General features: G+C 46.2%; 1 protein-coding gene across 8 annotated transcripts in view; it reads left to right on the forward strand.

The window, feature by feature from the left end:
* Nucleotides 1-24,248, forward strand: part of grip2b (glutamate receptor interacting protein 2b) — a 116,024-nt gene that overhangs the window by 16,804 nt on the left and 74,972 nt on the right. For 4 of the 8 annotated variants that reach the window (XM_028997873.1, XM_028997874.1, XM_028997882.1 and 1 more), the window contains exon 1: nt 4,873-5,294. The exons of 2 other annotated variants lie outside the window; for them this stretch is intronic. In XM_028997873.1, coding sequence (XP_028853706.1) covers nt 5,159-5,294 — 136 coding nt within the window. In that variant the 5' untranslated portion in view covers nt 4,873-5,158. Of the gene's footprint in view, nt 1-4,872; nt 5,295-19,234; nt 19,699-24,248 lie in introns of those variants that run through there. 2 more of the 8 variants (XM_028997879.1, XM_028997881.1) reach the window with 1 other exon arrangement.

The following is a 24,248-nucleotide window of genomic DNA, read 5'->3' on the forward strand; positions in this document are numbered from 1 at the left end:
GAGCATTGCGTCCATTGTTACCTTTAAATTAGTATTAATCTTTTGAGTAGTATCTCTGATGGCCACGGTGAGTTGGGCTTAGAAGTATTGGTAATAAAGCCTGCAGCATGATTTGCACTGTCATAAATGACTAAGGTTGGTGGTGCCTTGGGGGGACGTTTCACATCCAGGATTTCATACCTTTTCTTGTGTTCCTGATGACCCTGATCGCTATCATCTGTATAAATATATCCTTGCCATGTCCTGTCTTCATGCTGTCATTTGTCTTTTACCCCTTGATTAATGCCTGGTGTCTGTGTGACTGTCCTGTACCCTGTTTTTTGAGAGTCATGGATTTGCATCCTCCCTCCCCTGCCTCATGTCACATGCAGACCAGTTGTAGTAGAGAGGGACAAAGAATGTCTTTTTGCTTGAATATCTATTTTAAAACTCTTTTCCAGCCCATAAGTTTGACCCGTAATTTAAAGAATTCTCATTTTTAGAAACAACCCAGATTCAGACAGACTGTTTTCGGCTGCAGAATCTGGCAGTTTATGGAACCTACACAATAAAAAAATGACTCACCAAATATGCTCTTTTCACACATGCCCTAGATTTTTTTATGCCGCTGCTGTTCCCCTGCAAATGACAGGGAAAATGAAAGAAAGAGTTGAACTTTGAAAAAACTGTAAAAAAGTGATTTCCAAGCACTCCCACTTTCCATTCACACAGCATACCCTGCTCTTTCATTATGATTTCTCTGTAGTGTTTCCTGTCTTTGTGTGTGTGTGTGTGTGTGTGTGTGTGTGTCTAGAGTTGAATCTGCAGAAACAGGCTTTAAAAAATGAAAAGAAACATGGGTAAAGTAAGAAAGGCTGCATTGGAGGGAGGTAATTAGCTACTCTTTGCTGTTTATCTAATGTATTTAAAGATAATGGTGATATGCTGCATGGGTTCATCACATCATAACCATTCAGCCAAACATGAATGATTATAAAGGAAATTTGTAGTTATAAAGTGTCCTGTCCTGACGCAAGCTATGGCTGGATAGATCAGTGAGTTTGCCAGTTACTCTCCACTACTGTGGCAGGCTGATATACATATACCACGGCAACAGAACATGCCACAGTAGTTTGGTAAGTGGAAGGCAGTGGTTATTATTTATTTACATTTTTACAATGTAGCAATATGTATTATGATTATCGTTTTTTTGTCTAGACCCTGATCAAGTGGAACTGTCACTTGACTACTGCCAAAATGGACTGATAGATTATTTGTATTCTTCTGATAAGTTTTGTTATTTTTGTTTTAAATTAAGGTTCACATTATATCATTACAAGATATGATGTAGGAAATGCTTTATCACAAAAAACATTAGGTTCATGGCCTGGATGCTGTTGCTAGTGAGGCACGTTGCTAATGAGATTCTGTCGCGGTTGCAGGACATGGCGAGGAAAGCAGGACGCATACGCAGAGCTCATGAGAGAGGGTATTTAATACAAAAGCAGGGCAAAACATCACCAAACAACGAGCCGACGGATAACAGACACACACGGGGCAGTTTTAAACATGCATACACAGGTGAGAACAATCTAGAATCAAGGAAACACATGAAACTCTGGTCCCAGAGTATCCCCTTTCAGACTGGATCCTGACAGATGCTGTAAATCCATAGGTGAAGAGGCATTGTGCACGCACCTTTAAGCATATAACCCACCCGCACCACCACGTCAGTGTTCACCTTTATGCACAAGTTGGCATAAAGAGAATTACAGCGTCCTCTGCACCGGCAGTGGCGGGCCATTGTGCTAGAAGTGACAGTCATTGTCAACACTATATCCATCCATCCATCTGTCCCATTTCTGTCAACACAAGAATCACACTGAGGGGAATTTTCACTTGGACTAAAAGATCAATAAGTTTGGTGGTTACAGGTCAAGGTCAGTGATTGTGCTTCACAAAGTGAGATGACAGTTATTTGAAACTATTTTTTGTTTTGTGGAGTAGCGTTCAATGCAGTGTCCGGCTCAAGAAAGTGGAGACTTTTGGGACTTCTGCCACACAGTATGATCATGTAGAAGTTGTCATCCTGGTTAAATGATGAGAACGAGGTGAGGGTAGATTGGAGACTGTCTCAGTGTTTGTATGTTCTGGTACTGGCATGTTCCTTTGTCTGTAGGTGGTGTTAGGAGGTATAGGTTTAAAATGTAAATATTAGTAAGCCGGTCCATGAGCCTCTAGTGCCACTTCAACAGACTTTAATCAGAATCGCAATCCGGTTTATTGACCAAGTATGTTATCGCACACACAATTTGGTTAAGGCCGTTGGGGTCTCTCAAGCAAAACAGTACAATACAATACAATTTACAAAATCTACAAAACACAATACAGATTTTAAATATAACACAATATACATGAAGTGCAATAGCAACAGTGTAAGTATGGAATCAGAGAAGAGTCATGGGGGGCAGGCAGGGTTCAAAGTCCGATTAATCCATCCAGCAGAACACGGTAATCAAAAGAACGTGGTCCAGGAACGAAAAGTCATACACAGGAAAGTAGTCCAAAAAATGCAAGTAGAAAAACTCAATGGAGATAATGAATGAGGGACGTCGACATGAGATACCACTGTTTTCATGTCCTCTTGTTCTGGGTCTTGGTGGCGGGTCGCTGGCCATGGAGGATCTCAGTCATGTTTCTAGGTTAGTGTCAGGATTGACTGCAGCTGGGCTCATCACCTGTGGCCAATCCTGATGACGCATAAAAGCCGGAGATTTCCGCCCCTTCGGAAGCTCCGGCATTTTCGTGAACTTGACTTGGCAACCGTATATGTGTTTGTATTTTGAGTTCTGGCAATCGCCACACGCCTGCGGGTTTGTTTACGTTGTCCCCCTTTTATGTCCCTTTTCGGCCACCGCGCCATTGTTTATTTGTAGTTTATTTGTAATAAAACCCCTTCCCACGTGTGTGTGTGTGTGTGTATAAACATGTGCAAATGACCTCAATACTTATACAACTGCTGTTGACCTCAATATTACAAAAGAGAATAGAAGAAATATGTGTATATTAAAACATAACAAATTATTTATTAAGAAATGTGTATATATTAAAACATAAATTAAGATGTGGATCTTGAAGTGTACAATTCCAGGATGGCAGACGAATCATTATTTCTGCAGTTCTAATAGTCTGTTCCTGTTCTGTTTGGTGGCTGCTCCAAAAGAAGAAGAGGAGCACAGAAGCTGCTGATGCAAGATCTTTCTTCTTTAGTTGCCTCAACAGTACGTACTTTGCTGGGCTTTTTTGAGGATGGAAGAGATGTTGCTGTCCCACTTCAAGTCATGGGAAATGGTCTCCAAGAACTTGAATGTCTTCACAGATGACACTGGGCTGCTAGATGTCATGCTTTGTCATGAAGCTCAAAAATGAGCTCAGGTGTCTCCTGTTTCCCCTGATCGTCCTTGAGATGTTTCTGCATCTTAACTGGAGTCCACCAGTGGAAAAAACAGTTGATTGGACCTGGTTTGGAAAGGCACTCACCGTCTACATAGTGGGTGACATACCTGCTATCCAATGACACAGTTGTACGCTGCTGCTCAGTCATTGTTCAGCCTCTCGTGGAACGACTCGGCTCCAGTTCAAGCTAAGCCGATCCTCATCTGTCTTTGTTTGCTTCCTGGGTTTTCCGTCCTGTTCCCGGTTTTCCCTCTGGTTAATTCTGGCCGCGTAAGCATCTGTGGCTCCCAGATTAAACGGAAAAGATTCACCGACCTCTTCGCGCCGTACCGCTATTGGGTTATTTGTCCTCTCCAATGATTGCTCTGTCTTCTTCTCCCACTCCGGTGCTGTGACTCTTTTGAACAACTCTGCTGATCACACAGCCAACCACATCTATAGGCGGGCCCACGACTCTGCCAATCCCGGAAGGGCACATTTTAACACACCATGAAAAAGGAGAAATGAAACAGAAATGCCCCACAGCATGCAGGATGGAACATACTGGGAAGGGGGTCTCTGTCAGTCTCAAACCTATAGAATAGAATGTGTTTGTGGATTTGTATTCAACAGGGGAGGGAGTCCTTCCAGATTAGCTTCTCTTAGCCATTTTGATCATCTTGGTCAGTATGTTCCTGTCGAGCTTGTAGTTGTCCTCCTTGGTCAGACAAAGTTGGTTCAACCTGGCTGAGAACAATGACTTGCTGCTACTGTAAAAGCAGAATATATGTCTTCTCAAGAACATCTAGGTCATCTTGCGCAGCTTCAAAAGCACTCCAATTGGTGTAGTCCAAGAAGTCTGAAGTCTTAGTATCTGTCTGTAGACTGGAATAATATGAACCAGAGAGTGATCAGCATGTCCCGAAGCTGCCAGGGGAACAGAGCAATAAGCTTCTTTCCAAAGTTTCCGTAATATTGATCCGGTGAGTTATTACCATGGGAAAGTTCATGGTTTAAATCTGCCCTGTTAATGTCCCTGAGGATGATGAATCCAATGGTTGTGTCATGTGAAGTCTTTATTGTTCTGTTCAGAAGAATCAGCTTGTCCATTTTGTTGGCCGAGGATCTTCCATGCTCTGCAGACAGCCGCTGTTTATTTCCAGGTTAAAACTTTCCAGGTTATTGAGAAATTTGGAGAAGACTGCTTGATAGAGGACAGAGGCGTCCTGCAGCACCATCTTGAATCATCAAATTAATGATGATCTTGATGATCTTGAATAATTTAATTTGGGAGCACGAATGATGTTGAAATAAAGCATATTTTTGGCTCCTCGGAACACATGTCTGGCCCTCATCTGCACTGGGCTTTACCTCTGATTTAAATTATTTAAATTAGATGTTATCATATCATTAAAGTGCGTCTGGAGATGGAGATGAAAGGGCGAGAGAGAGGGGAGGTGGAGAGCTGTAGGCTGTGGAAGCAGCAGGATAAATCTTCAGAGTGAGAGAGCGAGCGAGAGAGAGAGGGAGGGAGGACGATCCGGGTTGATTTTATTTTCCCCCCACTCTCTCACAGGTTGCTCTGAACGTGTGTGTGTGTGTGTGTGTGTGTGAGGGGAAAAAAAACACCGCTTCTTCCTCCATTCTGTGGCTCATTTGTTCAGCGCAGTGTGACTAATATAACCTCAGCAACTGGAGAAGAGGAAGAGTGGGAGAGATCCAGAGAGAGACATCCACCGACAGTATGGACAGAATCAATCGGGTGCTGAATGTTGTCAGGTGGATGTCCCCACGGAAACGAGAGCGAGGTTACCATGGGGATGCCGACAGCCCCGAGACGTGCGAGGACGGCCTGTGCTCCCTGAGTCTGTGCATAAGCGGTAAGAGCGCTGCTCGCGCCTCACTCAAACTTTCTTCCTCAACTCCTCGCATCACAGAGTGTCCACCACCGTGGAGACAGTGGACCGGTGATGGTTCACATACCAGGGAAGGATCACGAGCTGTCAGTAATCATTCTGGAGTTTCAGATGAGTGACAGACAAACTTGAAATGGTGGCAGATTTTCCATACAGTATGTTTCAATGAGCATTTTAATCAGTGGAGAAGACATTCGCTCACTGAGCTTTTATGCAGTGCGCCGATTAAACAAATCGACTATTTTATTGGCCCTGGAGTAACTGCTGGGACGTTTCTTGCATGTACTTTTTTCATAGACATTTGACTTAATACCATGGTGAAAAGAACATACGGGACAACTGAAGTTTTGACCTAGTTTAGAACCTCCTTAGGTGACATACATGACATTTACTGGCATCTGTTTGGAAGAAAGCAACAGAAGTAAAAGGCTCAGTTTTTCTTTTCTTTCGCTCTCATTGTTGTCCATGAGAAACCATATTAAAGACATTCCGTTTTCATTTCCTGTTTAAATGGTCCTGTTTGAGTTTCTCCAGGAGCGTGAAATGCTCATAAATACTGCAAAACCCATAACTAAGATGGCATGACTGAGTGCAGGACATCATGGTAGCCTGATGTCTGCTAGTGGTGTGAAGAGAAGTAAAAAGCTGCTCTGTCATTGCACATTATTCTGGATGTGTGCAGTGGCTATATCATGTCTGGTGGCATGTTCCTTACTGCTGGAGATGATGGAACAGGTGGCTAAAAATGGGCTCTGGAGTGCTTTGTCAAGAACATGGAGTGGGAGACAAAGAGGAAGAGAGGGCCATGTAATTAAGTGGGTTTACTGAGCAGGGAACCACAGGGGATTCTGGGAAACCTCTGTCTCTGATGTGCTGCATCTTAGCTCAGGTTTAATAAAGCATGTTGTTGGTCTGAGAATATGCCATATTTCTTATGGTCAGTGGTGGCTTTTGTGGTTAGAAGAGCTGAGCCCATTATAGCTCTTTGGAAGGGATGCTCAGAAATGTTCCTTAGTCAACAGCCACATGTCAGGAATATTGTGCAAAAAAATCTGCAAAGGCCACAGCAGGCCCCCGGGACTCCAAGCCTACAGTGACTTCTGCCATTTGCGTTTCACAAACTAGCACAGAGCGGTTATAAAGAATAGAGAGCCTGAATATTGCATGCATCCACGAGGATGGAGAGAATAAAAAAAAAAAAAAAAAGACATTTGCTGCAGTTTTGTCATCTGTCCTCTCTCATGTGAATTCCAGCTTTCCAGTGAAGCCTGGCGCTGGAGAAAACTCACCTGTCCCCCTTTTGAGGGTGGGGGTGGAAATGTGGGCGTGAGCATGGAATCAAAGTGGCGTGCCACAGAAGAGACTGTCAGACAGATTTTGCAGGGAAGGCGAACAAACAGCATTTTCTGTGGAAGCGAACTCCGGCCCATTTTACAATGTGCTCCATTTCACACGAAGCCAGGAATGGCGGACTTTTTTTGCGTGTTACTTTCTATTTTCAGCAATGGGTGCTTGTGGAAAGTTGCGGTGTGTCCGGTCAACTGAAAGCTGTTCAGTTGGTAAATACCAGTTGGTCTCTGTCAGGTTTTTCTGAATATACGCTGGTTTCCGAGCACAATCCTAACCAGCCACCTCTTTTGGGTGTGTGAAGTAAAAAAATAAAATAGGTCACATTCTTTTTATTGAATTTTTTCTCTCCCTCCTTCACATCCTCCTTTCACTCTCATCTCTGACTCTCTGCTTGATATTTGAATGATTGTGACCATGTTGGGTGGCTGGAACTGAGTGGTTATGGTAGAAGGCCTGTCCAGTGCAACAATGATTCTGGTGGTCGATCTAGGACATGCCAGATGAGACGATCAGTAAATGTGGGTTATGTCTGAGTTCCAAACATTAGCAGGATGTAGCCGAGCTGCTGAGACTTTGTTGTTTCACGATAGCAGTAAAAATCTGGAATCTGTTTTCGATAATGAAGATCCAAAGGTTCAAAATTCATGGTTGGACTTTTGTGACATTCTATGTTGGTCAAGTTATGGCCACATTGCATTATATTGGAGAAATCTTCTCTGAATGTTCTGAAAATGTCTTGAATGTTCCCTGAAAGTCCCCAAAGGATCTTGACAGAACCTATAAAGAATTTTACCCTGATGAAGGTTAAACATCCTGGGGAGACACAGCAACATTCTGTGGGGGTTCTCCAGTGGGCACTGCATTGTCTACCATGAAAGAAGGTTGTCTAGCTAGTGGGTAAGACACTCGCCTACGAACCAGAAGACCACAAAGTCACAGGTTCAAACTCCACTTACTACCATTGTGTCCCTGAGCAAGACACTTAACCCTGGGTGTCTCCAGGGGGACTGTTTCCTTGTAACTATTGATTGGATTAGGCTGTCAGGTAAATGCCATAATGTACATGAAAGGACCATGAACTTTTACATTCCTGTTACTATCATTTTAATCTTGCCTATTATTTAATAGCCTATTATTTAGTACTAATGTACTATTATTTACATTATATATGTGTGGGAAGCTCATGGGAAGCACAGACTTTGTCTGTTAATATCACTCTAGTTGCTGACAAAAAGCGCTGGACACCAGTAGCTGAGAAGACAGCCCAAATCAAAGGTCTATGAATGCTTCTTGCTTTCTGTAGAAAGGAGCGATCATGCTTTTGATGCCTTGCGATATCTCTCATGAGTCTTCATGTGGGGTGAAGAACTTGCCCCTCGCAGCCCACTCAATCATCACTGTCCAGTTGAGTTTATCAATCTTTCATCGTTCTAAGTCAGAGTTGTTGGGAGAATGGAGCTACTTTGCCATTCGGGTTGCATTTTGTTGCATCAGTGGGATTTTAGTGCTGATTGCTGTCACAGCAACAAAAATGGGAGCAAGATAGACAGTGTGATCAAGTCTATTGAAGCAACATGACGGACTGTGTGTGGATGGAGAAATCTGAATGTAATCGCTATTCACCAAGTGGATCCCACTTGGAGGATGCCAGTGACATGACGAATGTTCAGGCGGCCATAAAACACGGACACTTCTAAAAACCTGGCTGGATGCAGGTTCCATGTCTCAGAAAGAGGACATGTTTGGGGAAAAGAGGACACGAAACACAATATGCATTCAAAACTACATTTACTTACAGTGCCCCTAACACATTTTGTGTTCCCTTGCAATGTTAAAGAAAGTAACATTAACTAGCATGGAAGGTTGAATAATGCTTAGAAATGCTCCAAAGCGTCCCACTATGCTAGCAGAGTTGTGTTTTTATGGCTGTAAGAACGCTTCTGAAATGTTGTGCAGGTAAATACCATCCAACACAGCAACTAATGTCAGCATAATTATGAGTTCATCTAGCTATTGTTGCAGCTGTGATTTAAATAAGCAATCATAAAATTCCAAAACTGGTGTGTGAAATGTTACCCATTACCCATTTAGCATTTTTTATGTAACAGAAGAATTTTAACTGGTTTTAAAATTACGTTACATTATTATTCAGGGTGGGCATATATCGTTTCCAAATTAGTTCAGTTTACTCTGTATGTTTGTGTATGTGTGTGCGTGTGTACTCAATGAAAAAAAATAATGTGGGCACATAGGGATAACACAAACATGGTGTTAAAAAAAAAATATGTGGTGGGCCAGGGGCACCATGGCATCACAGAACCCACCCCATGGGTGCAACGCCCCCCATGGGCACGACTCCATCCCCTGGAAGGATAATTGTTCTCTCCATTACATTCATATCCATTCACTCAGCCATTTCCAGTTGCCATAGTCTTTTACAACATGAACAATGTCTGGACAGGATTTTTGACCCATTTGTCTAATATCAAAAATTAGGGCATTTCTAAATGACCTTAAATTTTGAATTGTACTGTACAATCATTACTGCATTTAGTAATGGAGTAAATTAACTTCTGTACCAGCAAAACCCTTCCCGAATTATACACTGTTTCTCCACACACATCCACCCAAACCAGATATTCATCTTGTTGTCGGCTCACACGCCGCATTTTTGAGTCCCAACACACAGAAGCTCAGACATATGGCTGCAGAGTTTTGTCATGGAAGCATTTTTGTCTCTGGATGTTGTCTTGGCTCAGCTGCTCAGTCTGCGTTACCATCCCACATAAATCATCCTCAACAATGAGTGTCTGAAATCATTGGCATTTTTTAAGAAAGATGCTTCTTTGTTTAGATAGACTCTCATACATGATCAGCTCCCTCTGAAAATACTGGACGTATAGGGAGAGATTTGTGAAGTACTTCTGAATTATTTCCTCGGATAGTTGAAATCTAATGAAATAATTCATGACCCCTTTTTTGTTCTGTGACGATTTTGCAAACGGCCTAGATTCAGCATGGAGTGGGAGGCAGGCTTACATTTTAAACAGTTTATCAGTCAGCCAGCAGATTAACCCTGATTGCCTCTCCTTTACCAAGTCTAAACCTAAATTGCTTAAATGACATTAAATATTTTATTTAAAGGAAAAACAGATTCTTTATTGTGTGTGCTATTCAAAACTCTTATCTGATTATTAAATGAGCATACAGATTCAGGTTACAGTTCAGAATAGACCTATTTTGACCATGGGAGATTTTATTATTGTTTGAACATATGATGATCTAGCAACATTACACAAAATACTAGCACTAGTGTGCTGTGGTCAAAAATCAGTGTCAGTAGGTCAGCCCAATTGTACAGATATTTTGAGTTCATTAAACAGTGACACAGACCATTAAACTCGCCTGGAAGCTCTACGGAGAATATATAACGTGTACAGACCCTGTTAAAACGTTCTGAACTTTTCCCATCTTTAACCTGTACACTAATTTAAAAAAAGCACCCACCCTTAAACTAATACTTAAACTAATACTTTCATCTTTTGATTCTGGGATGAAATTATCCAGCTGTTCCTAGGCAACATTTTTTATCAGCAGTGCCATATGACATTGCACCCATGAATAATGTACAAAGGCAGCATGATATGTGAAGAGAAGGGTCAACATAAAAAAAGGAAACGTTTCAATAGAAAGATAGTAAAATAGAATTATGTAGTGAATTATGATGTAGTGATAGACAGCTTTGGTGATGTACCAGATATTCACCAAGTCTGAAAAAGCTTTCTTTAGTACTAACCAGTGCAACATATGTTTTCATTTGTTTCTAACAATTAGTAATAATTAGTAATGACAGACCCTTACAACATTAACAATGTCTGGACAGAATTTTCAATCAATTTCATGTTTTTTTTTAAAATAGGTAACAAAAGTACATTTCTAAACTCCAGGATGGTTGTGCAACTTTGAACACAAGCGTTGCTTCGCTGGTTTACACATTCACTTCAGGGCCTGCAAGGAAAGCAACGAATCTTTGTATGTGCCATGGTAGAAAACACAGTCTTAATGTGAATCATTTTAAGACAGAGAATATTATAAACCACATTGCTATTGTGACCATTTTCAGGCTAACATATTTGTGTCACTCCATCACAAATCATGTCCCGAATTATGTATATTCACGAGCTGCCTTGGCAGAAGCCATCACAAAAACTAACCTAGACTGCACTAGACCCAACCAGGAGAAGACTTACTTGAGCCAGATCAGACTGGAATACATTTACTGCTTGTCTACAGCAGGGACTTGTAAAAAAGTCTGCACAAGCACTGTATTTAAAACACTCATCTGATGTTACCTGGCATGAAAGAGGCATGGCACAATAGAGGTTACAAGAATAAACAGTTTCTAATTTATTAACACTGGTAAATTGCTGTTGCATATGTAAATATTGTGTGTAAAAATGTTACCAATGTTACAGAATAACCCAAAATAAAAGGAGAAAGGGATACAGGAAGAGAGAGAGAAAAAAGCCATGAACCAGGCTTCAGCAGCCTGGCCCAGGAGAAGCAAGGAGAGAAAGGCCCAGAAAGATGGGGGTGGTGGGAACAGTAGTGACAGGGACAGTCCCCCTGAAGACACTCAAGGTTAAGTGTCTTGCCCAGGGATGCCATGATAGTAAGAGGGGTTTGAAGCTGTGACTTTATGATTTTCTGCTTCACTTCCTTAGCTATTTAGAGCTGTGATTTAATGAATTAATTAATCAATGTTTTGGGGATGATCATTTAATTATGGAGCTGTTTTCATGCTTGAAGATTGTGAATTTTGCTGCAACATTTAGCTCCAAAATTCAGGTTAGTGTTTACTTATTAACTAAAAGTGAGTATATTCCATAAAGCAACAGATTATTACTAAGCATCAAATGGGGCAGTGGTGGCCTAGCGGTTAAGGAAGCGAAGGTTGGCGATTTAAACCACTGCTCACCAAGGGTGATGGTTAAATGCAGAGGACACACCGTGTGTTGTGCTGAAGTGTTTCACAATGACAATCACTTCACTTTCACTTCAAATGCTTTAGTTGGCTCATGCAATGATGAAATGGACCAACAAAAAATCATATTCTGGTGTATTTAGTCTCAATCAGAATATACTCTTTATGTCCAGGTATATTCTTTTATGTTATGTGCCGCTTCCTTTTCCAGATGGGTTCATAAGCACAGGCAGACTCCTAAAGCCCGGACATTGTTATTTTGTAAAAGTTTCGTTCAACGATGCAATAGGACAGAAGATGAGGGAAACTGAGTTTCAGATTTTTACATAATTAAATAAAAGGGGAAGACATTCTTGGTGTTGGGGACATATCGATGGTTTGGCAACACATCGTGGCAGTGGAAAGCAGACAAGGTAAATCCAGAGAGGACGATCAATTAACAGGCAGACAAAAACAAAAGTCAAGTTTTTAGAAAGCTAGCAGCAGCGAGGTATAACCAACAAAGAAAAGACACCGCAAGGATATGTTTATACTAATTCAGATTATACTAACAGATGAAACCAATCAAAGAACAAAGTACAGTCAGATTTTCTCTTATAGAGCTATAGAGAGTTGTGGAATGGGTTTCCGGTCAGTGTTTGGGAATCTAAACTGAAAACACATTTGTTCACTGTGGCCTGCTGTTCAAATCCCAGACACAGTGTCAGTTGTTAAGTCCACTTTAATACACAGTCACCTAGTCAAGCATAGACAGTGTTTAATTCACCTTAGTTAGGGTTTGTACAATGACGGGACTCAATGATGGGACTCTGGGTGAAGGGTGACTGTGCACCTTTCCCTGGTAGGGACTCTGGTAGGAGGAGGGCACTCTGGCATAATGTGTACACAAGGAAAGGTGCACCATGTTGGTTGGCCAGCCTGGTCCCCCTGGAGGTAAGGTTCTCCAGGGGGGACTCTGGCTGGATGTGTACCCAGGGAAGGTGTGGAGGAAAACGGTATGACCTGAACCTCTCTCGTGTTATTTGACCAACACCTGTGGTCATGAAATAATTAAAAGTCAACTGTGTATCTTATGCCTGACCCTGTTGATTCAAAAGCGGAACATAAGCTGATAAAAGGAAGGTTCTGTGACCTTGATGGGCGCCATGTCCCGTGGTATAAAAGCTGTGAACTGCTATCAGGGCGTGGGAGTTCTTCTTGTGAGTTCCCCCCATGGCCATGGTAAATAAACTTGGATAATCAATTCAATTGACTTCCTTTATTGCAGCTCAAATCCCACCACAAAGGTACACCAAACAAAGAAAACAAAGGACAGCTGGACTCAAATGAAGGTGCAGAACCATCTGAAGGATTGTCACGACTACGGACTTACGGGGGAAGGAAGCGCAGAGGTCTGACATGCTGGGAAGGGGGTTTTATTAATACAAACAATAAAGAAATACAAATAAACAGCGGAGCGGTGGCCGAAAACGATTTAACTTAAATAACGAACTGAAACTAACCCGTAGGCGTGTGGCGATTGCCAGAACTCAAAACACTCAAAACAAAACCAGGTCAAGTTCGTGCAGAGTCCACGAAAATGCCAGCGACCCCGAACGGGCGGAAACTTCCGGCATTTATGGGGCGTCAGAATTGGATTCCGGTGTGGAGCCCAGCTGCAGGCAATCCTGACAGAGCCCCCCCTCCAAGGGCTACGTCCTCGGAGCCCCAACAGTACAATCAGTGGAGGCGGCGGGGCGGACGGCGGCAACCACAGGGCTCCTGCCCTGCTGTATCCTCCCCTTGGAGGACCGGGTCCCTCGGGCTGGCTCCCCGGCGTGGTCAGGCGTGGCGGCCCCGGTCCCTCGGCCTGGCTCCCCGGCGTGGTCAGGCGTGGCGGCCCCGGTGCCTCGGCCTGGCTCCCCGGCGTGGTCAGGCGTGGCGGCCCCGGTGCCTCGGCCTGGCTCCCCGGCGTGGCGGCCCCGGTGCCTCGGCCTGGCTCCCCGGCGTGGCCAGGCGTGGCGGCCCGGTGCCTCGGGCTGGCTCCCCGGCGTGGCCAGGCGTGGCGGCCCCGGTGCCTCGGGCTGGCTCCCCGGCGTGGCCAGGCGTGGCGGCCCCGGTGCCTCGGGCTGGCTTCCCCGGCGTGGCCAGGCGTGGCGGCCCCGGTGCCTCGGGCTGGCTCCCCGGCGTGGCCAGGCGTGGCGGCCCGTTGCCTCGGGCTGGCTCCCCGGCGTGGCCAGGCGTGGCGGCCCCGGTGCCTCGGGCTGGCTCCCCGGCGTGGCCAGGCGTGGCGGCCCCGGTGCCTCGGGCTGGCTCCCCGGCGTGGCCAGGCGTGGCGGCCCCGGTGCCTCGGGCTGGCTCCCCGGCGTGGTCAGGCGTGGCGGCCCCGGTGCCTCGGGCTGGCTCCCCGGCGTGGTCAGGCGTGGCGGCCCCGGTGCCTCGGGCTGGCTCCCCGGCGTGGTCAGGCGTGGCGCCCCCGGTGCCTCGGGCTGGCTCCCCGGCGTGGTCAGGCGTGGCGGCCCCGGTGCCTCGGGCTGGCTCCCCGGCGTGGTCAGGCGTGGCGGCCCCGGTGACTCGGGCTGGCTCCCCGGCGTGGTCAGGCGTGGCGGCCCCGGTCCCTCGGGCTGGCTCCCCGGCGTGGTCAGGCGTGGCGGCCCCGGTCCCTCGGGCTGGCTCCCCGGCGTGGTCAGGCGTGGCGGCCCCGGTCCCTCGGCCTGGCTCCCCGGCGTGGTCAGGCGTGGCGGCCCCGGTGCCTCGGCCTGGCTCCCCGGCGTGGTCCCGCTTGGCGGCCCCGGACCCTCGGCCTGGCTCCCCGGCGTGGTCCCGCTTGGCGGCCCCGGACCCTCGGCCTGGCTCCCCGGCGTGGTCCCGCTTGGCGGCCCCGGACCCTCGGCCTGGCTCCCCGGCGTGGTCCCGCTTGGCGGCCCCGGACCCTCGGCCTGGCTCCCCGGCGTGGTCCCGCTTGGCGGCCCCGGACCCTCGGCCTGGCTCCCCGGCGTGGTCCCGCTTGGCGGCCCCGGACCCTCGGCCTGGCTCCCCGGCGTGGTCCCGCTTGGCGGCCCCGGACCCTCGGCCTGGCTCCCCGGCGTGGTCCCGCATGGCGGCCCCGGACTCCCGTACCTGCACACAATAATCAGGGCCGATCCATCTGGGTACGTGTGGGCCCTGTCTCCACATGTCCCCTCTGACACGTCTTGTGTCACCCCCTGCACCGCGCAGGGAGATTGTCCCAGAGCCTCCGGCGACTGTTCCAGGCACCCCAGGCTGGTGCCATCTGGGACTATGCCGCCCCTCTCGCTGCACGGCCCTGGTGCCAAGGGGGGGGCATTGCCAGACCATCCGGCTAGCCCCTTCTGCGTCCGTTGGGACAAGCAGGCCCTCTTCCTGCCTGTCCCAGCTGGGTCCTCATGCCTACCCGGGGGCTCTATGGCGCTCCACCCCTCTGGAGGCAGACGCAGGCCCATGCCTGGCCTGCCCTCCTCACTGGCTACCGGAGGACCCAGCTCCATCGCTTCCCCACCTCCCCTCCCCTCAGGAGGAGCCCCCAACCCGAACTGCACCCCCCCAAAAAATTCTTTGGGGGAGCACCCCCCCCCGGCTGGACTTAGGGGTACTTTGGGGCTTGTCCACCTCGCCTTGGACCAGCACATTCGGGTCAGGAACCTCCTCCCTGGGGTTCGGCTCCGCGGCTGGGTCGCCATCTGGTGGACACAAAGAGGGGAAGTGGGGGCGACATACGGACACATAAACCACGCACACACACACAGACAGACAGAAGAGAGGGTCGTCTGGCTCCCTCTCTGGGCTCTCCGGGACCTCCTCAGGGGGCACAGCCAGGATCTCGGGAGAAGTGACCTTCTCGTCGCCCACCAGTGCTGGGTCTTCTTGCCCCGGATCCTGACTGGCACTGGATGTGGTGGAGGGGCAGAGTTCGATCCCTGGCTCAGGCCGATCAAACTCCGCCCTCAGTCTCTGTTGGAAGTCCCGAAAACTCCTGTCTGTCTCTCCCTGCTGCCAGAGGGTTGTGCTCCAGCCCCATGCTGATCCAGTCAGACACGTGAGGATGGTAGTGATCTCGTCTGTGTCTGCTGCCCCACTGAAGGGTCCCGGGACAATTGGGCTGTCCCACACGGGGCTGGGCACGTTGCTGGAGATGGTGGTAGGTGTGTGGTGTGGAGGGGGGTGGACGTCTTCTCCAGCAGGTGTGGACGCTGGTGCTGCGCTGCCATTTCGCTGGGGAACGTCCGGGCAGAGGGAAGGCGGGTCGGCGACTGGAGCAGGAATGGAGGATTCCCTGCGAGGCAGTCCCGGCAGCGCAGTTGCTGGCTGGCGACCTCCCGTCGCCCTCTTCCACCAGCTTTCCTCACACTGCTGGGAGGGACGTGGGTCTCCACGGACCTCGTGACGATCCTGGATGGGCGCGATGGGCGGAGCCATCCCAGCACCGACTGCCCAAACGGCGTCATCCTGGTCGTCGTCCGTGTCCACCTCGTCCTGGGAGGGACGTGGGTCATCACGGACGCCGCGATGATCTCGGACGCGCACGCTGGGCGGAGCCATCCCGGCAACGACCGCCCACCGAAAATCCACGTCATCATCGCTTTCGTCATCCGTGTCCTCCCACCGGTGCCTCCGAGGGTCGTCCACCCTGCGGACATCCTGGACCCATGGCGCGATAAGCTCCCATGGGCAGTACTCTGGCCATTCGGGCTGGAGGCTGCCCACCTCCTCGCTGGAGGAACGCCGCCGTTGTTGCCGCTTCTCACCTCCCTGGAAGTGACGTGGGTCCCCACGGACCTTGCGACTATCGCAGACTGGCGCGATGGGCGGAGCCCAACTCTCGTCTCCCGTGCTCTCGTCGTCGTCCGTGTCGTCCCAGTCCACAGGGAGCCTGGCCAGCAGAGCGCAGAGTTCTTGGCTCGACATGGCGAAGATCGTGGGGGTCGCATCTTCTGCGCTCGCTGCCCACGTCACTTCCTCTCTGCTGCCGACGCCAACGTCCTCGCTCCGCCCACTCACCCGCCGACGTTGTCGCTTCCGGGTTTCGCGGAGTTTCCCGGGGGTGACGTCATCACGCGGCGCCGCGTACCACGGCTTCTCGGGGAGAAAACGCTCCACCAGAACGGGCGGCGCGTCTCTCCCCTGGCGTCCGCGTTCGCCGCGCCGCGCTGCGTCCTTCGCGGCGTTTCTTCTCCTCTGCTTTTTACCTCTGCGCTTTTGGGTGGGTCGCTGGCATTCTGTCACGACTACGGACTTACAGGGGAAGGAAGCGCAGAGGTCTGACATACTGGGAAGGGGGTTTTATTATAAACAATAAAGAAATACAAATAAACAGCGGCGCGGTGGCCGAAAACGATTTAACTTAAATAACGAACTGAAACTAACCCGTAGGCGTGTGGCGATTGCCAGAACTCAAAACACTCAAAACAAAACCAGGTCAAGTTCGTGCAGAGTCCACGAAAATGCCAGCGACCCCGAACGGGCGGAAACTTCCGGCATTTATGGGGCGTCAGAATTGGATTCCGGTGTGGAGCCCAGCTGCAGGCAATCCTGACAAGGATGATCAGAAGAAATGGACAGCACCTGGGTTAAATATATGAGTGTCACAGCAAAGGGTCTAAATAGGACCATGTGATATTTATATTTTTCTTTGTTAATAAATCTGCAAAAATGGCAACAATTCTGTGTTTTTCATTCAATATGGGGTGCTGTGTGTACATTAATGAGGGGAAAAAAAATACTTAAATGATTTTAGCAAATGGCTGCAATATAACTTTACATGTTAGATGTTACATAGTGAAACCAAACAATTTGGAACCAAAAGGAACCGGGTGCTACATGTAACATTTAAACAAAGTGACATATTTACATAAAGTAAACCGGCTACTGAAGGGGCCAAAAAGGGACACAGGCAGTGCAAGACAAGCAGTTCAAGAATAACAAGAGCAACATCAAAAATAACACAAGACAACAAATGAGACAGACAGCGCAAAGACAAATTGAAATAGGTAATTAAGGTGCAAATTCTGCTGTAAAAAAATGTAATAGAATATTGTGAACATATGAGGTAGAATGTGTGTGTTCAGGTGTCTGAAGGCCTGTGGGATGAAGCCCGAATGCTTCTCTATGGTAGGAGGGTGAATCGTGCAAGCGTGGGGTGAGTCCTTCACAATGCTGGTGGCTTTGCTGAGGCAGCATGTTTTGTAAATGTCCATTATTGAGGGAAGAGAGACCCTTCCCTCAGCTGTCATCTTATCAGCTGTCATCACTATCCGCTGTAGGGTCTTTGGGTCCGATGCGGTGCAGTTCCCAAACCAGACAGTGATGCAGCTAGTCACAATGCTCTCAATATTCCCTCTATAGAAGGTGGTGAGGACGGGTGGTGGGAGATGGGCTTTCCTCAGCCTCCACAGGAAGTAGAGATGCTGCTGGGCTTTTTGGCTGTTGAGCTGGTGTTAAGATTCTAAGAGAGGTAAATGAACACAGAGGAACTTTGTGTTCTTGATGATCTCCACACAAGAACCATTGATGTTCAGTGGAGAGTGGTCCCTCTGTTGTCTTCTGAAGTCAACAATCATCTCCTTTGTTTTGTCCACGTTCAGAAATAGATTATTGCTCTTACACCAGTCTGTTAGTCATTGCACCTCCTCCCTGTACGTTGACTCATCATTCTTGCTGATGAGGCCCACTAGGGTTGTCTCATCGATGAACTTTGCTGCACAGTCGTGGGTCAGCAGGGTGAACAGCATTGGACTGAGCACACAGCCCCAAGGAGCTCTGGTGCTCAATGTGGTGGTGCTGGAGATGCTGTTCCTGATCCAGACACACTGAAGTCTCTCACTTCATCAATCTTGGCCATGCACTTCTCAAGAATGCTGGAGTGGACAATAATAATACTTCAAAAATTTCCAAATGACCACCGGCTGAAAGCCTCTCTTATTTGTATTCGTCTTCGTTTGTGGCATAGTGAAACACGGTGCCTTCTGGTGCCTTTTTAACGGACGGCCTTGAGAATAGAAGTAGTTTTAGAAGTAGAAGTAGTCTTAGGTGGCAAGTGCAACGAGACCTAAATTAACGATTTGAATGTTGTCCAATGGTCATTTTTTAACGATGAGTAAAACCTGAGAGATAAAGCCTGAGATTAATGAGACTAGTGAATCATTTATCAGGCCTGGCACTCTTCTAAAAGAGGTGAGTTTCTTTCAGCAATTTAGAAATATGTAAATGTCATTATGTAACATCCTTGCTGGCCTCCTTTTCGATATAAATGAATAAAGGATAACATAAAATGAAATTCCCTAAAAAAGAATTTTATTTGATGCTTTAAACATGCCACAGTCATACCTTTGATTATTTCAGATCGCACACTACATTTCAGTTTATAAAAAGTGTGTTAAAAAATGATTTCGTCGTTTTTATAACGAGTTGTCTGCTGTGATTGACTGTGTCCCAGTGCTGCTCGGCTCACGAACGCGGTTCCACCGAACTTCTCGCAGCCCAGGAGCATTACAGAGGGAATGTACGAGATGGAGAGACAGAGAGAGAGAAAGGGAGTGTGCCAGAGACCGCAGGAGATAGGGGGTGGGGGAGCTTCTGCAGCAGTGAAACAAGCTTTAGAATTCTGGATCAGTATTCCTGCATCGAGCAAAAGAAAACAGTCAAAAGAAATTAATGTTCAGACTCCCAGGTCTGGTCTTCAAGTCTGCCGCTTCCGTCTTTACCCTCTTATGTTGTTTCGTCACGCTGGTGGAACTTTCACTGACTGCCTGGCGATTTAATGTGTTGGAATCAGCGAGCGACAGAGGCAGCGAGGGGTAGTGACGGAGAGAGAGACCCTCTTGTCATTTACTCCCCCTGTGATCAGAGTCGTGGAGCGCTTCTCTGATTGCCATGTGACCGGTTGAGAGGCTCTCATGAAGCTCCATGTCTCTCGATCACACCCCCTTTTTTTACCTCAGCAATGAGTTGTTGAGGAGAGGAGGTGGAGGCAAGGACAGACTATGTTCTCTGTTTCACTCAAGTGCCGTCTGGGGGTCATCAGACGCAGGATTAAAGGTATCGTGCAATGCACCACTTTTAATTCATCTCTTTATTGACTCATCTGGGAGGTGTGTGTGTGTTTTAAATCTGACGAATGGCTTCATATGCTGCATGTGAATGCTTGCTGATTATTTCTTGGTCACATATGGGTTCTGTGTGTGTGTGTGTTAGGATCGAGGTTCTGATGTCTTCCTGGTTGAGCTTGATGGGAGTGAGTAGTATCTGTTGGATTAAGATGCCGGGTGTGTTCATCGCTGATGTACGGTGTGTGTGTGTGTGTGTGGGAACGGGGAGGGGGTGTTAAGAAGTTGTGTTGAACTACAGAGAGACTGAGCTGCTTCTCATCTCATGATGAGCTCTGCACCACACTTTTCTGACTCCCATAATTTGGAACTTGGAGTCTCTTACTTTTGACTGACCTGCCTTGTTTGCATTCGCAGCACCAGATATATAGTCACACTCTAAAAAGGCCTCCCTCATTTCTATCCAAGTTTTGTTTAATGTGCTGCTATTTCTACAATTTTTGCACCCTCCAAAATGTGTACGCAGGTTTGGGTTATGAAAAATGACAGAAATCGTAATTTACTGATATGTAATTACCGTAATATGTAGAAAATGTGTACACAGAGCTCCACGTCTACAACTTGACCCCAGGTTATGTACACTGGCACAAAGCGCCTCACATTGGAGCATTACTGAAGGCCCGTAGTGGGCAAAACAAAGGCAACAATCCCTCAAAAAACAAAGAAACCTTGAGAGGAACCAGCCCACCACAGGGCACACACACACACGTAATCCAGTCAGAAACCAGTCAGAACTCTGGACATGTAGAAAACAAAAAAAGGGTTAATCAAACCAGAATATGTTTTAGATTCATCAACCTTTTGCTTTGAGGACAGCTTTGCACATTCTTGGCATTCTCACATTCAGCTTCATTTGAGTTGGGCGTTTGCATCCTCCTTCCTGACAGTGATATTCACTCCACAAATGTACATGGTGGACATGCTTATTAAACAGCACAATTTATTGCATAATTATGTCCATGCATGTAATTTATGGTCATTAGCAAAAGCAGTTCGGTGATCTTTTAATAAATAATTTCCTGTAAATGAAAGTGCCCTCAGGTGCCCCCATTCATTCTAAAGCTCTGAGACTGAGAAATGCCACAGTTATACATACCAATCTTGTGTCTGAATGGAACATAAGCTGTTTGGTATTAGCGAGAATCTCCCTCTTATGCATATGTAAATGCAAAGGTTCCGAGGCTGTGATTGCTTAAGTCATTGTTGCTCTGCTTGCTGCCCAAAGGAAACTGGAAAAGATATTTATTTCTGGCTCAGTGTTGGTCTTGGCTGCTTGGTCAGGGCATCTCTATTGACAATATAACGAAGTGATAAGTGGCAGTGGATATTATGTGGGCCGTGCAAAGTTTCAAACATGAAACCCAGTATGCCATCCCATCTACATAAACAGTGAAATGGGGGCCAACAGTTGTGTCAGGTTACGGTTTTCCAAAAATCTTATTTACAGTGCATTTGAGTCTAAGTAAAACTCCTTTAAAAAACCTGCCATGTCTTAATCCTTTTTTAAAGGTCTTAGTGTCTCAGAAATTGATCTGTAAGTTTAAACATGTGTCTGCATGCAAAGTCAGGCCTGAATAGCCTGCAAAGATCAGTGCCTTTCTACAGGTAAAAATAGACATTCTTGTGGGTGTAGTGGAAAGCCATGGTTGGTCCTGACCTGACCCGAACCTGACAGAATTTGTCCATTTGGTGTGCAGAAAAATCAAATCTAATAACTTGCACATTTATGCTCATGTTTTGTATTTTAAGTAAATCAATTCATTTACATATCAACAGCTGTGGTGATAGATTAAAAGTGTTGATTAAGTTAAGATTTAGTTTGAATGATATGTTTAGATTCCCTATTATAAATATGTGACTGAAAAAAATACATGGCATATTACTAGCACAAGGAATTATTATATATATGTGATTCCTGTTTTGGGCCACATACTCATGTTCTTGTGTTTTACTGGCTCTTATTCTTTCATAAAATTAGACAAATCTTTTATTATATGTTAGGAGTTTTCTATTGCTTTAACAATGTATTTATTTATTTATTATTTATCTCTTTAAAGTACAATTTCTCAGAAATATGATCTCAATTTACCATGCCCCAAATGCAATGCAATCAAAGTACTCAGTGAATATAAACTATATCATTATAAAAACCAAAACATATTCTTTATTCTTTTGATATTCTAAGGTATACTACATTTAGAGAAAGAGACACATCTGGAGAAACTTATTTTGTTTTCTGTAATTATACAATATATTGTATGTCCCTGCATTCATTTTCCACCCCTTGACCCTCTCGTTTTTTGGCTCCCTAAAAAGACTACAAATCTCAACAGTCATTTCCAGAGAGGTATATCATCTGGGTTTTGTAGGGAAATTCAACTGGAAGGTAAGCTTTAACTGCCACTCTCTCCTGTATTTTTCTCCAATTTTATATTACACACCAGTTTGAGGCACCCTTAAAGTTCCGCTCTGTGCATTGTGGGATATCAGCTGATGTAGGACCATTTTGTCTTTTTCAGGTGGTAATTGATCATATCTACTGAGGTTTACACGGAGTTATTGCTGCAATATGGTCCCAGCTGGAGCTCATTACTATAATGGATGGAACAATACTTCATCTGCTGTCTTAATTCCTCAGCATTGAATAATTGAGGCACTTGATAGAAAGTGAAGCGGAGCAGAAATGTACTTCCTCAGCTTTTTAGCTCACTGGTTAGGATTTGCTTGAATATATGAATCATGATGTTTGGAATAATAATGATGTTTATGAATTAGTTCCATTTTTGACATGTCCAATTTATGCCTCTCTGTCGCTCCATTAATTAATGAATTAATTTGTTCATTAATTCAGAGAACCACTCTTAGAGACTCAGCTTTTAATAACCAGCTATGGAATATATCCATTAAAACAAACAAAAAAAAAACAACATGCAAAGATGTCTCACTCACTGTCCATAACCACTTAATCCATGTCGGGGTTGCACTACCAGGACCAGGGTGCGAGGCAGGGACACATGGGGTCAGCGCACACAGTCCATACACACTGTTCACTCACAAACATACATGTCCAGGCAATTGAGCCAAGTGTGTATTCCACCTAGCAAGCCTTTGGGTAGCATAAGGAAACCTAAAGCTGCCTCAACAGGGGAGAGCCTATAAACTGCACACACAAGATTCAAACTCAAAACCTTGGAGGTGTAACGTCACTGCATAAGCAGCAACTGGGGCAGGGCTCTGTTTTAAGAACATGCTTCAATAAGATTAAATTATTAGACCCTGCTTTAATATAATAAAATTATTTTCTATTTCAACTATTTTCAATTATCAGAAGGGAAAATCTATGTCAGTTATTAGAGCAATGATTAGAACATTACAGAGGGCAGCCATGACAGGTGCCGGGGGGGCAGTGTGTGGGGAAGGTGCTTTGTTCACAGCACCTCAGTGGCACCTTGGCAATTTGGGATTTGAACCTTGAATTGAATTTGGGAGGGAAAGCCCAACTTTCCTCACTTTATCACTCGCTCACTTTATCCTCAATGTTTGCACTCATTTACATTTGCAGCATTTATCAGACGCCCTTATCCAGAGCAACTTACAATCAGTAGTTACAGGGACAACCCCCCCGGAGCAACTTAGGGTTAAGTGTGTTGCTCATGGACACAATGGTAGTAAGTGGGATTTGAACCTGGAACGTCTGGTTCATAGGCGAGTGTGCGGCTAAAATATCATTTATGTACCAATCTTCGCTAATGCCATTGTGCCCCTGGTACACCCAGGTGGCACCAATAGACTGATGAAGGGTCCTTACAACCAACAGGTGACGTTAATATATTTAAGTTGGTGTGTTCCTCTCTTTTTTGTCTGTGTTTTGCCATGCACTTTACTTTCATTTGTTTGTGTGTTTGATGTTCATGTTAATGTTCATTTATAAAAGCACGTGCCTCCCTCACCTCCCAACGTAGCATGACAAGTGCACAACACTAGACTGTGAAAAGTTTGATAATCCACATATCTCCCATTTTACTGTACATGATGAGGGTCCTGGAGAGAGGATTCCACCGAACTGAGTCTAATCCCAGATTTGCTGGTGGTGGCCTGTGAAGATGTGCCGTGCCTGCAGGATTTCTGTCACTGCCTCTCCATCTGCGGCTGTGCCCCCTGAGTTTATGCCAGGAAGGGAAGTGCATTCTCTCTCTTTCTTCTCTCTGTCGTTCATGCAGTCGTAGTGCCCTCTACTGAGTGATAATGCTCACAAAATATTCACTCAGCTCTCCCTACCTCTTTCAGCACTGCTGTCTCTCTTCATCTCCTGCAGGGTGAAGAGTAAATTATGCTTAATTGTGATTCCAAACATGGAAAAGCCTTTTTACTCCGAACACAGTGGAATTAGCTAATTTGGCACAAGAAGTTAGACCTTGAATGCTCTTTCATTTTCCCCCTTTATTTCTCTTGCTGAGTTCCTATTAGGGCCTGAGCACTAGC

Source organism: Denticeps clupeoides, chromosome 12, assembly GCF_900700375.1.
Source record: "Denticeps clupeoides chromosome 12, fDenClu1.1, whole genome shotgun sequence".
Taxonomy (NCBI): Eukaryota; Metazoa; Chordata; class Actinopteri; order Clupeiformes; family Denticipitidae; genus Denticeps; species Denticeps clupeoides.